This window comes from Pieris rapae, chromosome 13 (assembly GCF_905147795.1).
Source record: "Pieris rapae chromosome 13, ilPieRapa1.1, whole genome shotgun sequence".
NCBI lineage: Eukaryota > Metazoa > Arthropoda > Insecta > Lepidoptera > Pieridae > Pieris > Pieris rapae.
In genome coordinates this window covers 4,895,311-4,916,220 of record NC_059521.1, presented here as the reverse complement: position 1 = coordinate 4,916,220, position 20,910 = coordinate 4,895,311, and the positions used below count along the sequence as shown (strand labels likewise).

General features: G+C 33.7%; 2 protein-coding genes across 4 annotated transcripts; one reads left to right on the top strand and one right to left on the bottom strand.

Moving 5' to 3' along the window:
- Positions 1–849: 849 nt before the first annotated feature.
- On the top strand, positions 850–6,864 carry LOC110997544 (protein THEM6). Of its 2 annotated transcripts, none has more exons than XM_022265748.2 (5): positions 850–1,142; positions 2,391–2,561; positions 3,662–3,876; positions 4,926–5,114; positions 6,067–6,864. In XM_022265748.2, exons 2-5 carry the CDS (start codon positions 2,396–2,398, stop codon positions 6,190–6,192), a joined length of 696 nt encoding a protein of 231 aa, XP_022121440.2. In that variant the 5' UTR covers positions 850–1,142; positions 2,391–2,395; the 3' UTR covers positions 6,193–6,864. The 2 variants fall into 2 exon arrangements, with proteins under 2 accessions (XP_022121440.2, XP_022121441.2); XM_022265749.2 differs by having other exon boundaries at positions 2,394–2,561; positions 6,067–6,863.
- A 1,655-nt stretch (positions 6,865–8,519) lies between these two features.
- Positions 8,520–18,709, bottom strand: LOC110997543 (nuclear factor interleukin-3-regulated protein). 2 transcript variants are annotated; one of them, XM_045630764.1, is made up of 2 exons: positions 18,704–18,709; positions 8,520–10,128 (listed from the first exon to the last, which is right to left on the bottom strand). In XM_045630764.1, the coding sequence occupies exon 2, from the start codon at positions 10,081–10,083 to the stop codon at positions 8,983–8,985; it is 1,101 nt and encodes a 366-aa protein (XP_045486720.1). In that variant the 5' UTR covers positions 10,084–10,128; positions 18,704–18,709; the 3' UTR covers positions 8,520–8,982. The 2 variants fall into 2 exon arrangements, with proteins under 2 accessions (XP_045486720.1, XP_022121439.1); XM_022265747.2 differs by lacking the exon at positions 18,704–18,709 and adding an exon at positions 16,801–17,080.
- Between the last annotated feature and the right edge of the window lie 2,201 nt (positions 18,710–20,910).

Sequence of the window (20,910 nt, the reverse complement as noted above, 5' to 3'; positions counted from 1 at the left end):
ACAATATCCAAAAACTTTTCAGTAAACACATTTTTATTGTATTAAAAACACAGACTTAAAAATAATTCATTCATTCATAAGTACATTTTTAGTGTGGTAAAACCCGTTTATGTCACTAGATATTTCCTATGACTTAATTGATGTAAAAATATACATATTCCATTTGACATGCGGTGAGTCGACCGCGGAGAAGTTGTATCGGGCAGTTTAATGTTCTTTGGGTTAATCTAGATTCTATAGGATAATAAATCAGTGGCGATACATCCTCCTAGGCCTCAGATTTATGTAAGGATATTTGTTTTTTAATAGGCAAGTAGGCGAACACCTGTGCCTGACACATGCCGCTGTCTTTGAGTCTTACCGGCTTTCTTACGATGTATTCGTTCACCATGCGAGCGTATTGGCACTTCTTTGTGCTCATGAAAAGATTCCATTGGTGCACCGCTATGATTCGAACTCACAACGTAGTATGAAAATGACAGTTCGTGTCGACAAATTTTCATTCAAATTTAGTTTCCTTTAGCTTAATATTATATTCACTTAAGCCTTAAAGCATCTTGACTAAGCCCCATGGGTTGGAACACACGCGCAAAACTACGCTAACAGTGCGCGAGTCTATTATATACAAAGATATTTTTTGCGGGTTATTCTAATATCCCACTAACAATTATGAGAACAATATATAGATCACGTGACTCGCTGATTGTAACAATTTCTGGAGGTAAACTGACTTTGAAAAATCGGTTGATTGGTTTTCGTGATTATTGATTAGATTGGAAAAAAATTATCTGCATAAGATTAGTATTATAAGCATTGAATGCTGTTCAAAGTATTATAATAATTTTATAATTCTATAATTATATTTGTTAAAGTTCTATGTATCAAGCTTAACATAACTGCGTTGGAAGGATTTTAGCGTCATTCCATTATATTGACCCGTTGCGCGCGCACTTCTACAATATGTCAAAATAATTTCACTAAAATTCATTGACATAGCCGAAACTGCATTTGATAGAAATATATAAAGAATAAAACTAACGGAATAATATTATCTGGATATAAGTTAAAACGATACTATTGTTTTAAAATAAAAATCAACAGTATGTTATAAGTGTGAGTATTTAAACCGGATTTTTTTTCAGGTAAGTTGTATAAATTTATTTATTTTTAATAATATGTTTTTATTGCTATATTTAATAATATATATTTTAATATCTACACTTCGTTCTGCATTTGTATTATCACTGCCAACATAGGTATTTAATTAAATTTATTTTCTAAGCAAACTTATTTATTCTAAAAATACATATATGCTTAGGTACTTATTACATAATATACTCAACTACTGTAAGTTATATAGATATTCATAATATTTCTTAGGGTTATACATATGTGTACTTAGCAGTAAAATATAATTAGCTTAATGATATTTCTATTCACCCATGCTTTGAGGTAGTAGGTAAATTAGGCGTTACAAGAACAAGCGCTAAGAACTTGTTTTAAAAAATAATACAAATAAATTATCATAAAGCCTATAAAGTTACTCATTTTTAAATATTTTTCAGAAATAACTGATTTCAGATGTCAGAAAAGTGGAGTTCATTTTGAGTAATTAAAAAATATAGGTTTTGTTGAATGTAAATATAATAACTTTGAATACTAGATAATTAAAAAACTGTTTTGTTGTTCCATCCAATTAGGCTATGACATATATGGCAGTAGTGATAATAAGCAACATTTATTGTCTTCCGCGCGTCCTTCTATACTACTTATACGTCGTATAGATACGAAAATTGTACATAGACTAATAAAATTGAGAAAATTACCTAAATACTGTTTAAAACAATATTTTGTTTCTATTACAGGACTAATAATGAAATGTACCATTTCTCTTACATTTTTCGGTCAGATAGTTAATAATGAACCCGATAGGTGGCGCTGGACTTGTCAAAACCATTCTAGAGTAGTAAAGGACTACGCGGTCTTTAACACATACGAAGACAAAACAGTATTATAAATAACTTCGGATGTGTTTTGATTACAATGACCCTTATAGGCTTAGCTTTTAAGTTTTAATTATGCATTTATGCAAACTTTGGGCATATAAAATATTCATATATAATCGCCCATACTAATATACTAAATATATTCTAATTCTAATCTTCAGTCTATACAACAGTTGTTTTATGACATTGGCCTGCCAAAGACTACCGCATGAATACTTTGAGTTTTCGTGAATAACGCGTTCATCACATGTTAAGGTATAACACAGTATGTTATAGCACTCTATGACAGACATGGTGACCGCTAAAGTCGTACTTGCCTATTTGTCTATAAAAAGCGCAGTTTCTTTTTTATGAAAAAAAAATCCAGTTCATACTTTGTTTTAGCAGTAATGTGGACAGTATGTGTGCCTGGTTGGAGTGCTATCCTTGTAGCAGGAACACTCCTGCTATACGGGACACTAGATATAGCCTATTTCGCAAGGATGATGTACACAGTCGTCAAGGCAAGGTATTTTAGGAAAAAAGCGTGTATTTTGGACACCACGGAAGTTGAATGTAAGTAGTTAAATTTTTTTACATAAAAACCTCATGTTCACATGGTTATTATTATTTACGAACTACAGACAAAATCTTTTGTAACGACATCGAAGGAACTACTCATATTGGGTCGTAAAAACTGATAGTAGTAGTAACAGTCGATGATGTTTGTATTACCTAAGACGATAGAATTCAGCCGGGACCTTTGATTTTGGTCAATTTAACCGTAAACGGTTTTGATTGCAACAATATTCGGTATCTTGTAATACTTGGCAAAATGACTTTATTATTTGGATTTTTCATTAAGCAATGCTGTACCGTAAATATTAAAATCTGGTTCCATAATAATAATAAGCACTTATTATTTTACATACTATTTAAATAAATAAAATAAAATAGATATGAATACAATTTTAACTAAAATGTCTCCCTGTCTGGGAGAAGGCCTCATCCGACTTTTTCCACCCTAATTTATTTTATGCATTGATTCCTGGTTCCATACCTAAGAAAAAATATCTAAATGTAACATGTGTTTTAATAATTAATAATAATATCTTATATTTAATTTGTAACATAATGTTTATTATTTAAAATACATACTTGAATATATTAGTTTTCTTTATATGCTTAGGCTTTTGAGATTTATCTTACGTCACGCTTGATCTTTGGACACATGTGTAGGTAGGTTGTATTTATTCGTGTGTATTAATTAATTTTTATTAATCAGGTTTTTTTGTTCACTTTGCGTTAAAAATTCACACATATTTTTTGTCACCTCCAAATATTTCGCCGTTAGTGTCATTGAAAAAATGCTTCACGGAATACTTAAACATTATGTATTAAGTACCTACTCAGAGTTTCTTGATTAGTGATCCAAACAAATCATGATTTACCACCGGCAGTTTGTCAAATAATTGCTTAATTTTCTAATAAATATATTAATATAATACAAATAATTATTAAGTTAAACTAAGCAAAACTTTAGTTTTTCTTTCAACAAAATTACAACTAACACTAATTCTAGTCTCGGATTTCTTTAAGTACGCGTCTTAAAACCAACATATGGTCGGCGTGCTTTTTTTAAAGGTTTTTCATAAATCAATATCATGTAATTCCAGGTTGGTGCCTCCTTAACGATATAGACACACTTCTATACCACATGAATAACGCGCGGTATCTTCGCGAATTAGACTTCGCTAGAGCTGATTTCTATGAACGTACGGGCTTGTACGCGAATATCAAAGCAGCTGGTGGCGCGGTCTTGCAGGGAGCGGCTACCATCAGATACAGGAGATATATCAAGCCGTTCACCAGAGTTACTATAAAGTCCAGGGTATGCCAGATCTTAGAAATTGTAATAGTTATTTCTGTGAACTTACATTTTTTTATCCACGTGTTGGCCTCATTTAGCTCTTTCTACTTGTTTCTATCCCAAGAAAATATAGCCCACAAAGCCCTCCCTGTAGTTTCCAGATCATACCTGTCTACTTTTTTTATTTTCCAATCTCATTCATAACTACTATTTACTGCCAGCTGCCAGAGGTTGTGACTTTTCTTGTCTTCTTTATCTTAATATTTTTGTCATGTCAAATTCATCTTAAAAAAATAAGTCTACTCAATTTTGGTATATTACTATATAGGCTATACAATTTACGCTTTTTCAAATAACACAATGTAAAAGATTACTTGCTACTTTAGTAAGTATATTAAGGTCATTTTACATTATTTGTTACTAGCTGACCTGGCAAACGTCGTCTTGCCAAACTACTACCTTTAACTCAGCGCCATCTGTTAGAATTGTATCAAATAATAAACAAATGTTAATGTTATCGTAATTTTAGTAAGGATGCCTATTTTTTTGAAAATGAAATATAGCCTATGTCACTCAGGAATGATGTAGCTTTCCAACAGTGAAAGAATTTTTCAAATCTGCCAAGTAGTTTCGGAGCCTATTCAATTCATACAAACAAACAAACAAAAAATCAAACCTTTCCTCTTTATAATATTAGTATAGATTATTTAGTACTTTTGAATTAATTTCGGATTTTATATACGAAGAATCTCTTTTCATTGAGTCCTTTGGTTGTTTCATTTAATGTTTACGCACAATACTGTGATTAATAATGTCTACATTAATTACTGTATACAATTATCTATATCATACCAGAGAATAATTTAAATACAATTTATAGTAGTAGTTTTGGCACTAATTTTTGTTCCCAATTCCATCAAACCGTAGCGTACCAATATTGGCGTACGTGGTACAAAACTTATTAGTGATGTCGGGATCGCTATCGTTAAAAGCTTTATAGATAAACGCTTCATATATAAAAGCGCCCTTTGCTTTTGACTTAGCAATTCATACTTAGTGGTTGTTTGCAGGCGGTGTTCTGGGATGAGAAGACCTTATTCATGGAGCATGAATTTATTGGACCTGGTGGCTTCGTCCACGCTGTGGCTGTGTGTCGACAACGGGTTATTGACACGTCAGCTGCGGCTATTGCAGAACTGCTATTACAGTTGCATTGCGGTGGCACCTGCAAGTCTTACCCGCAAAAAATGCCTCCAGAAGTAAGTTTGAGATGTTTATGAAATGCTATGGAGATGTCTCTAATATGCATGTAAAATACTTTATCAAAACACAATTCAAATTTTTCCGTGCGCAATTGTTGGCTTTTTAAAGGTAAAAATATAATTTATTATTAAGAAAGATAAATAGCCTTTATTTAGTCTACTCTATAGACATTTACCAATACAATATATAGTTAGTGCCTTTTAACTACGACAGTAATTTCAACATATTCTATTTTTGATACTATATAAAATGTATGAGAAAGAACTTAGTTCTGTAAACGCAAAAGGAAATAGTAAGCTTTAGCAAAATTTTTAACGAACTTTTGTAGTGTAAGTTCTCTTTAGTCTTCTGCTTTTACTAGAAAATTCTAGATTTCTATATATATATATTCTAGCTATATATTTAAAAATAATATATTAACGCTAAAATGATATTTGTTTCGTACATCGCATCGTGTGGAATTAGGTGTATAAACGGGTGTACAAATAATAGTATTTTTGCACTTCGGTGTTTTGTAAGACAATACTACAAGTATTAAAAAAGTATTTTAACTTATTCCATGATTTGTATTGAAAATTAATATGAAAATAAGGATAAACTAACTGAAACGCTGTAGTTTTATTACATAACTTTTATTAATTGGATAATAAATACATTTATTCAATTTCAATTAGCAAAATTATTTGAGTATTTTATGACTATTTATGTTTTTTTATACTATGCTAAAAAGATATAAATATTTTTACTTGAAGTAATAACTTAAAGACGAGGTTATTAAATTGACAATCCAGATATATTCCCTCAAAGATCTTGTATCGTTTTTTTTAAATTTTATTATATGGAAGAATTAAGTTATTAGTCACCAAAAACAAATGATCTTGTTAAAAAGCAGTCTCCAATATACTTATAGAAAAAATATGTCCTATATACCATTGTTTCGTGTTTCAGTTGGAACTTTGGGTGCAAAGCAACGAGTTAAGTTCTGCAAAACTTAGGTCACAGGCTGCACCTTTGCCGGCCATTGAACAGCCTGACCCATTGGCCTGTGGTGAAGTTGTTACAAATACTGAGTGAGACTTACTTCACTGCCCAAAGGATATGTATCCATTACAGAGGTGTCAAAAAAAGAACGAGTGAATACGATAGCGGGGGTCGGGCAAGGGCAGTGACTTAAACAATCATTTCACCAAGCGATGTCGTCGCTGACGGACGTTTTGTGTTTTTAGAATTTATTTTTTAGTTTTGTGATTTAAGTTATTTTAATTATCTATTTAATAGGAATATACATATTTTAAATTAGGTTTTATACTGAAAGTTATAACCAAAACAATAGATATGTATGTGATATATAAGCACAGGTAATATAGTTTGTACATATTTAGCTTATTTTATGTTGATAATAATAAATTCCTTAACTGAAATTGTTATATTTAAATAATTGGTGTTGTATAAAGTATCTAAGGATGACAAAATTTTTATGGTTTTTGAAACCGCAAATATTAAAACTGTCACACCTAGCTGAGCTAGGTGAAAAACACTTTGTTAATCGTTCCAGTTTCATGTTATATCTAAATTATAAATTGTGTGTGGTTTTGTATAAGATGTGAATTTACACATCGGCTATAAATTGTATCCGTTTATAAGTTCAACGTTTTCAAAGTTGAAATAAATTGTTCTCGGAGAATTGTGTAATCATGCATTACTTTAAAATTAAACTATAAATTAAATAAGTTTTTTTATTTATTTTCTATACTGTTATACTTTCCCTTAGGTCTACTTAGGGTAGCTAGAAATCAGCAGGAGTTATAGTTACAAAAATACGAACTTCAAATTTACATCTGGTAAATGAAACGTAGAAGATATAATAAACTAGTCACTATTATAGTTAACTAAATTGGCAATAAAATGTGTGTTATGAAATTTATTCTGGATCTGAGATAGAGGCGGTAACTTTACATAGTCTGGGGCGACTAAGGGCCTGTTTCACAATGTCCGGATAAGTTCCAAATAAGCTATTTGTTACATATTGGTAGGTTAAATAGTATTTTTGCGTTTCACGGCTGTCAGATAGCGCTATACGTCATGAAATTCGAAGTATCTTATTTGGAACTTTTATCTTTCGAATAATTTATGTGTTGCATAGCTGTTTGACACTTTATCCATACATTGTGAAACAGGCCCTTAGTCTATTAATTCCCCTGGTTGTACTATTAAGAAGATGCTTTTAATGCTGTTGCATTTACAGTTGGTCGTGATTGCCAAAAAAATAAATGCAGGAGGTATTTTTACTTATTTAATTGTCACTCTGTTGAAACTAACCTATAGGTGTACTATGTATGTATATGTCCTTTACGTATTGTGTTCTATTAATGAAAAATAATCAGTTTACATCCAAAGGAACATTATCACATTTAGTATTCATTTGTTGGCATTGTTTTACATGCTTATTATTAAATTCATGAAATCAGGATCCCCAAGTTAGATCTTTATGTAAAGTACTTTACCTGACTATTTATTTAAAAATTTATAGTACTCATTGTGGGTACAAGCATTTCTGAGTTTTCAAACAAATGTTTGATATTTGAAAAGGCAGAAGTCATGATCAACCTAGCCGTGAATTATAATATCAGGCGTTACTTTTTCAGACGGAATTAATTTTTTTTCTCGAAATGCGGTCTGCATTACTTCGTTTATTGTCTCATTGAATATAATATTTCTCTTTGAGATTATTGTGATGTTAGAGACATCTCAAATCTATCAAAAAGTTTCCAGGTAATGTTCTCTTATAATAATAAGATTATGTATGTAGATGTTTTTATCTACTGTTACGTTATGTAAGTTAATAAGTATCTTACAGATGATTTTGGGCAGATTTATTGTCACAAGGTATTTAAATAAAATGCATTTTTATGTACACAATTTATTCATATCGTATATTGTTTCTTATACAAAGATAATAAATTGTAAAATCCTCTTTCACGGTCCGAATAAATAAATACTTAAACTCCATTAGTTCTATCACATGCCCTTTGGGCAATTTAGGAGCAACTTATAAATACTCGACATTTAGGAGTTAGTCCCCAACCATGGGTTACTTGCACGAAACAACATCGACTTAAAACGAAATACGCCATGCGTCCCATCAATTTTAAACGACATAATACTAGATGCTAACACATGGTAAGGGTGGCCGTTGCTATGAAATCGCATCTTTATAGAAATTTATAAAAATATTACTTTTACTTGAACTATTTTAAAGGTAGGTATGTATTGTCAAAGGCACTGGTATTCTTAATCTGATTATAGATACAATTAATTTGCGATTCCTGACAGCTAGAGGATACACTTTTTGGTTTTAACAGGCATTCCGAATGAGAAAGACTACATATAAAATTTATAAATAAACTAGATTGGACTTATATTTACTTACATTGACTTAACTCTACCTTACACGAAACATAGTCTTTAGCTATCGATTTTCACAAATGAGTCTTCGAAAAGATGAAACAGATCTACTTCTTTACCTATATTACACTTACATAGCTCACCACTAAAAATGCATCATTGTTAAATCTATCATGAGCAGATAAGTTTTATCATCTCGAAAAGTCTAAACCGAAAATTAGTCTCATATGGAGCTCCACAAACGTCACTTAACTATCTCTAACCTAAACATTGAATACGACTACTAGGAAGGATAACAATTAGGCGTTGCGACTTGGCCGCGGTCAGCTGCACTATCATACAATATACATCTCTTTACGTGGTAACTTCTTCTACACGGAAGGGGACAGGTTGAGACAGTTTGTACGAGTAACGCGGAAGGAGCGAGGCGGGCGCGGTCCAGGCGCAGATAAATCTCGCTCAATGTTCCAAAACACGAGTCTTGTTCTGGTGCATCATGTTTTTAAGTGTCGCGACTTCAGTAGCGAGCCGCGCTAGCTCTGCCTTAAGGTGAGCATCTTCTTCTTCTGCTAACCTCTCGTCGCTGACAGGTCGCTGCGGTCTGTATTCGACTCCCAGTGAGATCCCCGAGTCCCTTTCGTCACTGGACCCTTCACCATCCCAAGAAGGCGACGAACGTGGTCCTGGCTCTTGTTTGATATGTTGGAGGGAGAGGAGAGCGCTGGCAACATCTTTGTCACCCAAGTGTGATTTGTGGCGTAATTTTAATGGGAGCCCGTTATTTTCTGGGGCGTATTGTTCACCAGTTTCATCTCCGGAACCCGACAGGGAGGAGAGTTCATAAGGTGAGGGAGCACGGCGAGATCTTGAAAGGTTGAGAACGGAACCTGGTGGTTCGTAGTGGGCTGGGTGAGGATAATAAGCCTCAGGGGCTGGAAGCCTTTCCTGGTAGGGTTCAGGGGCACGCTGAGGTACCGGAGGTGGCGGCGATGCAGAAGGTATCGGAGGAGGTGGTGGTGGCGCGGCAGGAAATAGAGCGTTGCCTGTTAATTTAGTTCTCTTTGTGACGCAAAGTACTTGATCGCATGTCGGTAATGTGGCTAAGACTTGATCGATGCTAATAAGCGCCTCTCCACAGATTCCATATTTTTCTTTAATGGCATCTAACTGAGCTTTTAACACGTGGTTTTCTTTTGAGAGTTCGACGACTCGCTGTTCAAGAACCATGTCATTAAAACGGCGTTTTTCGCGGGAGCGCTTTGCGGCTTCATTGTTTCGCCGTCTGCGGTCCCAGTAGCCATCATCTTTCTTGCTGTCAGGGATGAACTCCCTTTGTTTGCGTTGTCCGAAGAACTCCTTCCTCTTATTGTAGTCAAATGAGTTACCAAAATCTTGATGTTCGGCTGAGCCATTGGAAGAAGGAGATTGATCCATAGGGTAGTGTGGTGAGACTGAGAGGCGCGGCCTTGGCGGCGGCGGCACTCTGGAGGGGGTTGGCACTGGTCCCATGGCACCCCCACCCATCAGATGCTGCTGGCTCAATATAAACTCAGCAACCATATTTTGGCGGACGACGTTGGGTCCGCAGGGATCCTCAATGTGGTTCTGTAACAAAGAAATATTACGTTAAAACTTTGCCATTTCTAATCGGTTACGAAACATGCTTGCAAAAATTCTGTCGCAAGTTCCCTCGCAACCCGCGCTATACGTGAATCTTTGTGAAATAACATTACAACATTTACAATTTTTTTTTAAGTTTTCATGTTATAACGATAATTAATCAATATTTCCTAACCTCTTGTATTACACGATACATTTTTAGGTCGCACAGGATACGTTACTAAAGCACTTCCGTTAAGAAAATTGATTAAAATATTTATTCAATGAGTATTCTAATAAATCGATTTGCGTGAACCAGAACGTGAACAAACGCCATGCCCGTCAACATGTGACTGAAACTAAGATGCTAAGTAATTATTTTTTAAATTATAGGTAAGATTTCGTAATAAACTCACGTTGCTAGTAGCGTGGTTGCTGCAGCAACGTCAGCACAATTATCACTAATATGTCGATGACCTTATCGTAACATCCTAAATATCGCTCACTTACGTGATCCTATTTCCTAATCAAAAACGGAATGATTGAGGACAGGAAGCGCCAGCAAAAAATAGTCCGTGTTTATTAAAAGTGTTTAACAATGAAAGATTCATTTGTAAGTGCCTATTGTACTAAAACCATAAAGTCACTTCTTTTTTCCGCGCAGTTTAGTGCCTAGACAAAAAGACTAAGTGGTCACGTTACAATACATGCGGACAAATGGGTAACAACGTGAGAGTTCTTTCTAAATCTGAAATTATGCTTCTCAAAAACAATTTACATGTGATTGTAACTATGCCGTGGACAGGAACACGTGCCCGGTACCGATTATACGACATTATTCACAGCTTAAATCAATATGAAATTCGAAAACTGTCATTAGAGGGTTGGTAGAGATTTTTAAGATGTTTTTGAACGATCGTTGCATCTAGAATGCTTTACATAACAACTTCCTATTGTGTTTGAGTTTTATTTATGTTAACGTACGTGTATGACGTGGGGTTGTATTTTACATGTTACAATTACAATACAATTACAAATTATATAAAAAATTGCCGTTAAAATAATTTTAAATTTAGAATGCTATCGCCTGTCTTCAAGTGTTTCTCTTGATCAAGGTATACCGTACATTATCAGCTTTGTGCGCCGAACAAGTTGCAAAGGCGTTGTGTCAGTAGGGCGGCCTAGATTCGAACCCGTTACACTAACTGTCCGATTACAAACCGCTCTAATTGCCGTGTCACTGGGCGTTATTGTATTACTTATGCTGGTATCAATTTTCTTATACAAAATTCTTCATTTATGTAAAGTTATTTAGAAAGTTCTGTCGAAGCCAAATAATCACGTGAAGAAATAATTTGTTTGAGTCTAATATTTTTAGAGCAAAATACAGTTTTATCTGAAGTTCATAATTCATTTTTCCGTTACTTATACAGTTGAGATGACTTCATGAATTTTTAAATTGACCGTTAGATATTTGCACGTTTGGTGTTATGAAAGTTATTTGCGTCAGCATTATGACATCTGAGTTTTGTTCCATGTTTCAATCTCGACATAATTTTCAAAATAAACACGTGTCCATACAAAGCGAACCACGTATTATTAATTCTACAAAATTAACTGTTCTTGCAATAAATCTTTTATATAAAAGCAAATGAATAATTTCTCAATAACGCTAATCAGAACGAGGCCCGTTACTTGATGGTTGAGAGAACGAACAGTTAAAACTCCGGTTAGGAGTTGATAAATAATATTGATCGAGACTATAGATAAATTAAACAAACGGTTCTTTAAGAATTAAATCAAAATTATGCAAGCTAATTTTGATTTGTGTGGGAAATATAATGACAATTGTGACACACAGATGTGACTCGTCTCACTCAAATATTGTTTAAATTTCGAAATACTTTTAAATTTTTCCCAAGAGCTATACGGTTAAATGTTACCGTCACATAATGAAATTAGCACATTTGGGTGCTACAACACCAATACTGTTAGCCGAATTGACGAACAGTTATCGCTAATCATCTACTTTGAACCGTTACCCAAAAATGGGACCGTACGGTACATTGATGCTTTTTATGCTCATCTGGTGTCTAAAACTCGTAATACTGTTATACACGATTTCGTCACTGCTCAAGGTTGGGTTGGGCAACTGTCAGAATGTGGACAAGCTGCTTGAACACGTACTAAATAGCCCCAAAGTAGGATTTCAATTATTTTTAATATCAACATAATACATTTTCATATGACAAATACAAATACATACTTCATTAATAAGATAATATTTTTAAATCACGTGCTAATATCATGTTCATAGCACGTGACTAAAGATATTAATCATGTCAAGTTGTTAGGCAGTTAAGAAATCGTATTGTTGTAAATTGATAAGGTTTTTGGTTACGATAAAATTGAAAATTTAAGTTATTGATATTTTAACCTGTTACTTTATGGACCGTTAAATTAAATATTTAATTATTCAGTTAACCTCTCCATACGCTGAATAAAGGTTGACAGGTCATTGCCCTCCGAGTTTAATAGAGATAACACAATTATAAATACTTGCTGAAAGTCTTATCGTCATAATGCTCTGACGTTTTTCTCTTTATAAGAAAATCTTGGCATATTTGGATCAAAACACTAATATAGATAACCTTATCGGTGTTACATAATTCTCATTCAGGTCGTGGGACGATAATAAGACGTATTGGTTTAAGACATTTTTGAAATGAAAATCTTAATTACGCGCGTCCCACTTGCGGTGACAAATATTTATGAAACAGATTCTCATGATATTGCGTCAAGAAAAATACCATTTTGTTTTTTTACATTCAGTGGAGTTTGCAAATTTGAAATTACGTATACAATATTATTTATGTTTATTATGTGTAATCCGTTATAATTGTATAATGATGTCATGTTTAATCGTTATATATAAAATGATAATTTTTATTGACCTATATTAGATAACCGTATTATTGTTGTGATATATAACCTCGTGTAATGTGTTAATTAAAAAAGAATCCGACACCGTTCCGCGCGCCGACTAATCCGTTATTCGAAATTTGAATTTTTGGGATCAGTTCGGTATCAATATTTTGAGTGGTGGATACCGCTCATAACTGGCTAGACTGCACCATATATGAACTCACAGGCGTGATTGTCCTGGCGCACACGTGTTTGCGGCAGGCTAGTCACGCGGCACCTGACACGTGCCAATCTTGAACCTCACGTTGGTGCTTGCGTAACACCAACAAGCACGTTTACTCCTCTCCTAACCGTTATATAAACTGCAACGTGATCCAACGTGAAGCTAATTAATTCCTCAGACGTGTCACGCCCTTGACCGTTGAATCAAATGGCCAACTACTTAATGCGTTGCAAATATATGTTTTTCATAAATAAAAATGCTAGAATTAATCGCGTTGACCTCAAATATAAACAAATTGCGCGCTCTTGACCTCTATCAAGACTTATAGACAATCGGCCATCTTGGAAAAAGTAGAGAAAGTAGTACAACGGTAACTTTCCACACGCTCGACGACTATTGCGCGGGAAAAGTGGGCCGGTCGCCATCTTTGATTTAACATTTTACTGACATACTGGGTGCTTTATGAGCTAACCTTGTTTGAGATAAATAAAAGCTAACAAATAGTTATGGGTGATAAAAATTATCACTCGTCTGCATTGTGATAACCTTGATGTAATTACATAGTATAAAGTTTAAGGATGAAAATATATTTAACGCTAGAATGTTTGTCTACACGTTTTTATAAGTCAAAAAATGGATTAAAAATAATTATTTTTAAATAAATAGCAATTTTTATTTTAATGTAAATCCTTGTTTAATTGTGTTTCAACTTGAGGTTATTGGCGGAAAGCCACCGTTCCTGGACGAGTGTCAAACATTTTTGTTTTTGATTCGCGTATACTTGACCGATATTCGCATTCTCACCGTACCACCCAATTACACTACGGGTTATTTTGGCCCGGCCTCAGGGTTCCCGATAATGGTTTGGTGTCAAGGTTCTATTTCGTAACACTTCTGGTGATAAACGGCTAACGTAAATTATGTCAAGGCTGTTCCGTTTTTCCGGAGGGATTTCCCTGTCTGATAAAAATTAATCTTTAAATAAACACTCGTTACACCGATGTGAAACAAAGCATCGAGACCTACTTAGCTGGCCTTGCTCTATACAGCTAATTGCTACATTATTAAGAATCACTTAACCCATTTCAGTGTTCTAGTTTCAACTAATTTACGTACGAAATGTCTTGAAATTATCTTACGTAAAGTCTTTGTATGACCGTTTCAAAATTGTACATTGCTTATTTAAATCCTAATTTATTAGTCTTTGTTTGTGTCGATTGTTTTAGGAACCAGTTTATCGTGACTCATAAGAATCGTCGAATTTTTATTATAAGCGTAGTGAAGACAAGTATCGGAAGCCTCATAAAATTGATAAACGACGCGTCGAGGAAAGTCATTGCTCTCAGTGGCAATTCTACAATGATTAATTGAACTCATATTGTGCAGGAAATGCGGACACAACAGAAATACAAACTAAAAAATTGCGACAGTTATATATTAGATTTAGGGCCTGCAATTTGAACGTTATTTCAAAATTCTTAGTGGCAATTGGTCGTATACTCACGTGTAACAATAAGTAGGTTAGAGTTACGCGAGCAGCGAGATAAAAAAATAGGTCAAGTTATCTTTAGTTGTCCTCGCGCCGATGAAATTATCGGTTGTTATTGCGTATAAAAATTGTTAGCTTACGTAAGAGAAATTTGTGATACCAATAAAGTGCTCTATCTATGAACTCAATACGACGACCTTCTAAACAGCGCAAACAAAGACATTTCGCCGTTTCATTTCCTAATCGTGTTGCACAAAGCAATTCTATTTTTAATTATTATTAGGAAGCACGTTGCACGTTGTACGTATGATTTCATCGCATGACTCTGAAGGTACATAGCCAGGGTCGGCTGCCAGGGTTATAATCCTTACACGATCGTTCACATAATAGGAATTAAAATTCATAACTATGCGAATCATGATGCACGATTAACTAAATGCATGCGGGTATGACCTTAATGCTATACCTTCCGGACGACCTTGCCACCGACTTCCTTTATTACATCATTAAGTATTTAAAACAGTTCAGTACTTTCTTTAAAAATCAAGAGTTCAACTAGAAACATTTTATACGGTTTATATGATTGTAGGGAAAGATTCCGAAATTAATATCGTTCCTAAATTGTATAAGCAATTTAATTTACGAGACAGTTGCAAGCGCTATATTAAACTGATATCTTGCAACGGGTTGCGCAACTACGCCCTAGGGACGTTGCGTCATACTATGCCTAAGTATATCTAACTGTATGCTAGAGAACTGACCTTTACGATCGATTCAATGGTCTCGTGTTTGTTGAACGATTGTTTGAATAATCTTTACTGAGAATCGTTGTATTGGAAGAAAAAGGTACGTGACTTAGGAGGCATATCTAAATTGAACCGATCATTTCAGTTTAGGGGATGTGGAAGGTTATGTGTGAAAATTATTACCGAAAATATTTACATAATAGCTATAAAATTATGTATATAAAATAATGTTTCGGTAACATATCCGCAGGCGAATGCACGGCGGATTGGAACCTTGAACCAGTTGTGTAAGCGTTTACAATGGCTTACGACAGAGCTGCTGTGCCAGGCGCCTCTTACGACATCGAGCTAGACCAACACAATTCATCAATTAACACGACACAATTTGGCCAAATAGTTAATTGAAACGAATAAAAAAATGCACAAGAATGTTATTAAAATAAAAGATTAAAATCAATAAATTATAAACTCGAAATTCTCGATAGTTCGCTCTATCAAATCGTCTGGCCAACAATCGACATATCAGATGATAAACAAAACTTATCTACAATTGAGGAAAAATATTAATGGAACACAAAAAAACAAAGAAAAATGCGTCGATAAGTTAGCTAATGATATGGTAAAGAATTTTAAAGCGGACAATGTAAACAGTGATAAGTACGCAATTGAGGAAGCTATCTCAAAACAAAAAACAAATGAAGGACAGAAGGAAGTTCATATACACTTATAAAAGATGATTTAAGCGCAATTTTGGCACGACTCTCCGTGGGCATGAGTAAACAAAATTTCGACGCGAGATGTCAATGACACCACGAAAACAATTCTATGGAAACGATGAAACAATTTTCTAACTGACTCACTCATTTGTTAGTCATTGGTTCAATTAAGTTTGAAGACCAGAAATTTTAATCCGAATCCAGTGCAAGTGTTAAATTTGAATTGCGCATTTTAGCGCATTTTTATTTTCTTTAAATTTCATCTCCAATTAGAATATAATTTCCTTAGATTTAAAAATATTTTTTACCTTGATAGCATTAATAAATTGGTGATTATTTTATTAACTAAATCCGTTTGATTTTTAAATTTGCAAACACATTTAGAGGCAATTAAAAAATTCTTATTTGAAATACCACTTAGAAAAATATATTTTTCTGGTATTATATAAAAAAATAAATAATAAGAATAACATGTTAATTCAAAAATATTACTTAGTTTTTTTTTGGTTTTGTTTAAATAAGGGTTTGAATAAAACAAAAATATATGTAAGGAATTAAAAAAATATAAAAAATACTTACAAAAATATTTGCGGTTATTTTGCACTCCTTATCCGGAATTATCCAAATAGAAGGAACAATGTCATAGTTTCACTAAAACAGCAAAATACAGAAACGTCTCGGTAATTGTTTGTAATAAAAATTAATAATGTTTAATTCACTCCCACTTTTTCACGTCCCAAATGATTTTGTCACTATCACAATGTTATGACGAAAGAATCACTGAATGCGTAGTACTCTAGTCAATTGAACACGACTATCTTCAACGATGTCTAGAGTTCGACTAAATTTTGTAGTGGGGTCGGCCGACTCACAGTCTGCAGCACTCACACTACCGCAGATTGCAAATGTAGTGGCTCTTGTACGCGAGTGTGAGTGTTTGTTGGCGTGTGCGTGATATTTACGTAACGTAGCCCGACTGTGTGTAATCGGTAGTTGGTGCTTGAGTCAATATAGTGTCCGATTTTTTAGCTAATTCGCTATTGAGTCATTTATTTGTGGCGTTTTTGCCTATGCGAAATCAATTGATATTTTGGTAATAATTGCGTAATTAATTGTATAAGTGTTTTTCAACACAGTCATAATAGATTTTTGATAATAATTATTTCCTTATATTACGAATATATAATATTTCAATACGATATATAATACTGTAAAAGATTAAATACACAATAACTAAAATATAACAATAAAAAAAAAATTTTAGGCCGTTAATTCAGTAGATTCATAGGCATTAGGTACCTATTATCCCAAGTATCTGCTATAAAGCTTAAGAGGAATTCATAAATAGCATTTTAATTTTATAATAAAGCCTTCAGATTGTTATAAATAGTTCATCTTCATCTGTAATTAAGTGTATTTTCTATTATTAGGTTTTAATCGCAGTTCTTTTGCAAGCAGAGAGTAATGATGCGGAAATAATGTTAAATATATTTAAGACCTTATTGTAATTATTGACATTGATTAGAAATTGTTAGGGAAAATTCTATGTAATTGTTATTTATCGCGTTTTATTAGCAACTTAAGAGCCTTATCAGACTGATCTCCATAATTTCTGATATTTATTTATCAAAGATATGTAGATATAGGGCTTTCCTACATTTATTGATTAGTACAGCTTAAATAATAATAGTAGTTTATCGAGTGCCACTAATAATGGCCATATAAGTAACATTTAGTAGTATTATACAAAACTTTACACTGTGTACAAAACAAATTAACAAAATATTTTTTTAATATTAAAGTACTTTAATTATGTACGATTTTTGGATTTATTATTTTTATTTTTATTGAGTGTAATTATTGTGTTTCTCCAATAAATGCGAATAAAATAGACTGTTTTATAAATAAGACTCGAATTAAATATCTTTCTTTCTATCTTTCATACAAGTTTGAGGATAGCTTATTTAAAAAAAAAAATAAATACGTTTATTTTGGAACATAAGATCATCTAGGTATCACTTATTCCACGTCAATCAATTCGAACCTGCAGGCATCCCTACTCATCGGCAAAGAAGCCAGAGGGTGTAGGCCGAGAGAAAAAGCCGGCGTAAAAAACTCTCGGTACTCTTTTAAAAAGCAAATCATCCAACAATATTTAAAACAAATATATCAAATTAATTAGAGGAAAGACGTAAGTAGCGAGCATCAGTATTATACAAAGACAACGTGATCCACTCGTGTTACAAGTAAACACTATGAATAATCCTAGTTACGCAACAATTTCAACAATTTCCGTGAAGCAGTCGCGCCCTTGACTGCACGTGATCTACGACCGTGACATTCAGTTTCAAGGAAATTTGCCTATTTTAAATTTGAATTTTTACATTTTAAAAAAAGAACACAAAGACTTTCTTATGGGGTATGGAACTAATATAGATTTAGCGAGTTGGAGTTGTTCAATAGATGTAACTTAAGTGAAAACAAAAATATTTGGATGACCTCAGCGAACTTCATATTTCAATTTTATAGAATAATGTTGTCAGATTTTTTTTATTAGAAAGGTCTTAGGGAAAACAAAATATAAAAATCTACGTAGATAAAGACGCGAATGTCCAGTATTATATAATCATGACTCACGTTAGTCATGATATATCATATCAACTTCAGCGAATTGAATCAAATTAAATATCATCGCTAAACTGGTATATTTTATGACGTAGTAAGAATATTCCGTCATAAGTGACGTATGTCTTTCTGGGTATCGTAGGGATATTTCTAATTGATAAGTAGAAATTGATATGAAAAAGTTCCCCTTGTAAGGTCCGGTTATATTTAATACCAATGTATTAAATATAACCGGACCTTAATAATAGTAATAATAGTTCATTATTACTATTATTAAGTCATTCTTAATAATAGTAATACTACGTTCGGATATAATTGTATGGTACATACAGATTAAGAAAAATATTTGTTGTTTAAGCTGGACATATATTCTTTCATGTTATTGTTACTTCATAAGACTCGAGTGAACCAGGTCTATAGGTACCTTACCTCGACAGATTAAGAAACTATGTGCACGGTCCTCGGAGGGGGAAAAATGCATATCGTCGATAAATGTTCATGTGAATTGAAAGCTTACATTACAAAATACGAACATCCACAGATTATGAACGGAAATTGTGTCAAAAACATGAGATAAGCATCGCTTATATAACCGAAACTAATGGAATATGTAATCAAGGTTAATACAATACTAAAATACTCACGTGTTTCGAGACAAAAGGTTTCAAACTACACGTGAATACACTAATTAATCGTTCTAATTATTATATAATGTTAATCGGATTACAATTGGTTTTGTCTGTTTCTGTCCTCTAGTGCATGGCATGACGTAAATATATCTAAGGAATAATTAGTATCGCCTTCACTGACACACTTAAATATCACACCACTATGTGGAACCGGTGAACTAAAGTGTTGTCGTACCAATTCGACTTAGGGTCTTTCAAGAAAAGAGCGTACCACATCTTATAAGACCGGCAACGCACTTGCCAGCCCTATGTCACCGAGAGTGTCCATGGGAGGCGGTATCACTTAACCTCCTGTCTGATTGCCAAAAATGCTTGTATATTGGACCGAATTGTTTGAAGTTTGGATACCTAAAACAATGTACCTTCTTGTCTTCAGTTTCAATTAATTTGAAAAAACGGTTGCAGCTGCAGGGTATTTCTGTCTTGGGGAACAAGTCATTCATATATTTTTGGTTATCCTTATTAGAAAAGTGCAATGTAATGCTGTATAACTACGTTGGGGAAAATCCACTAAAATAAATTTCGTTTGGTCAACGGCTGGGAAGACACGTAGGAGAAATACTGATACTTTAATTACAAATAAATAGGTATTATAATTGTATTTCGGTTGGTAGCTCAGGTCTGAGTGTCAGTAAGGAAACATCTGGAGCGGACTATCCGTTTCCACCAGTTTCTGTCCAATGCCTCTCTGACAATTTACAGTTTAGAGGACAATGAGTCTTTCAATTGTTTGGTCCATCTGCTTCGTGAACGGCGACGCGATCTTTAGCCCCCGCCGCGATTAAATATAAATAATTTGACATATGACAAAAGTGAAGTTTGTTTTCCTTAAAGCAAAATTACGCTCATTATGAAAAACACATTTGAATGCCTAGTCCTGATGTGTGTTCTTCGCAATGCCCTTGACCATGAATGCAACTAGTTTTATTTCGCTTACTTAAAAATGTGCTGATCTCGCTAACTTGATTATTAAGTCGATTATATACGTAGGAGACTGATTCCTCAGCGTAGCGGAATCAGTCACCAACGTAGACCTGGAATGCGTGGCTTCCTAACAAATAGTAATCCTCGGAGCAGTGAGGTCGCTCCGTGAAGCCAGCGAAATGCCCAGCCCAACTTCTAGCTAGGAAGCTTCTGGAAGGAGCTATTATGCATAACGAACCAAATGGGCGTCTAAGAGCGGATCTGCGGAACTTAGCACACACTACACTACATTTATATATAGATATCGATTATTTTATTCATATCTATTATGGTAGATATTTGGATTAGTTTATAGTTCGTAATTATTAAGGACCAAAATAGTTTTGATATGTGCGCATAAAACAAAATATGACCGACACGTTTTTCAAAATAAAAATTACGTTAAGTTTTC

Coding starts and splice junctions, on each gene's coding strand:
- LOC110997544 (XM_022265748.2), top strand. CDS start 2,396: ATGTGGACAGTATGTGTGCCTGGTTGGAGTGCTATCCTTGTAGCAGGA. Junction 3,877..4,925: donor GAGTTACTATAAAGTCCAGG/GTATGCCAGATC, acceptor GGTTGTTTGCAG/GCGGTGTTCTGGGATGAGAA. Junction 5,115..6,066: donor CGCAAAAAATGCCTCCAGAA/GTAAGTTTGAGA, acceptor TTCGTGTTTCAG/TTGGAACTTTGGGTGCAAAG.
- LOC110997543 (XM_045630764.1), bottom strand. CDS start 10,083: ATGGTTGCTGAGTTTATATTGAGCCAGCAGCATCTGATGGGTGGGGGT.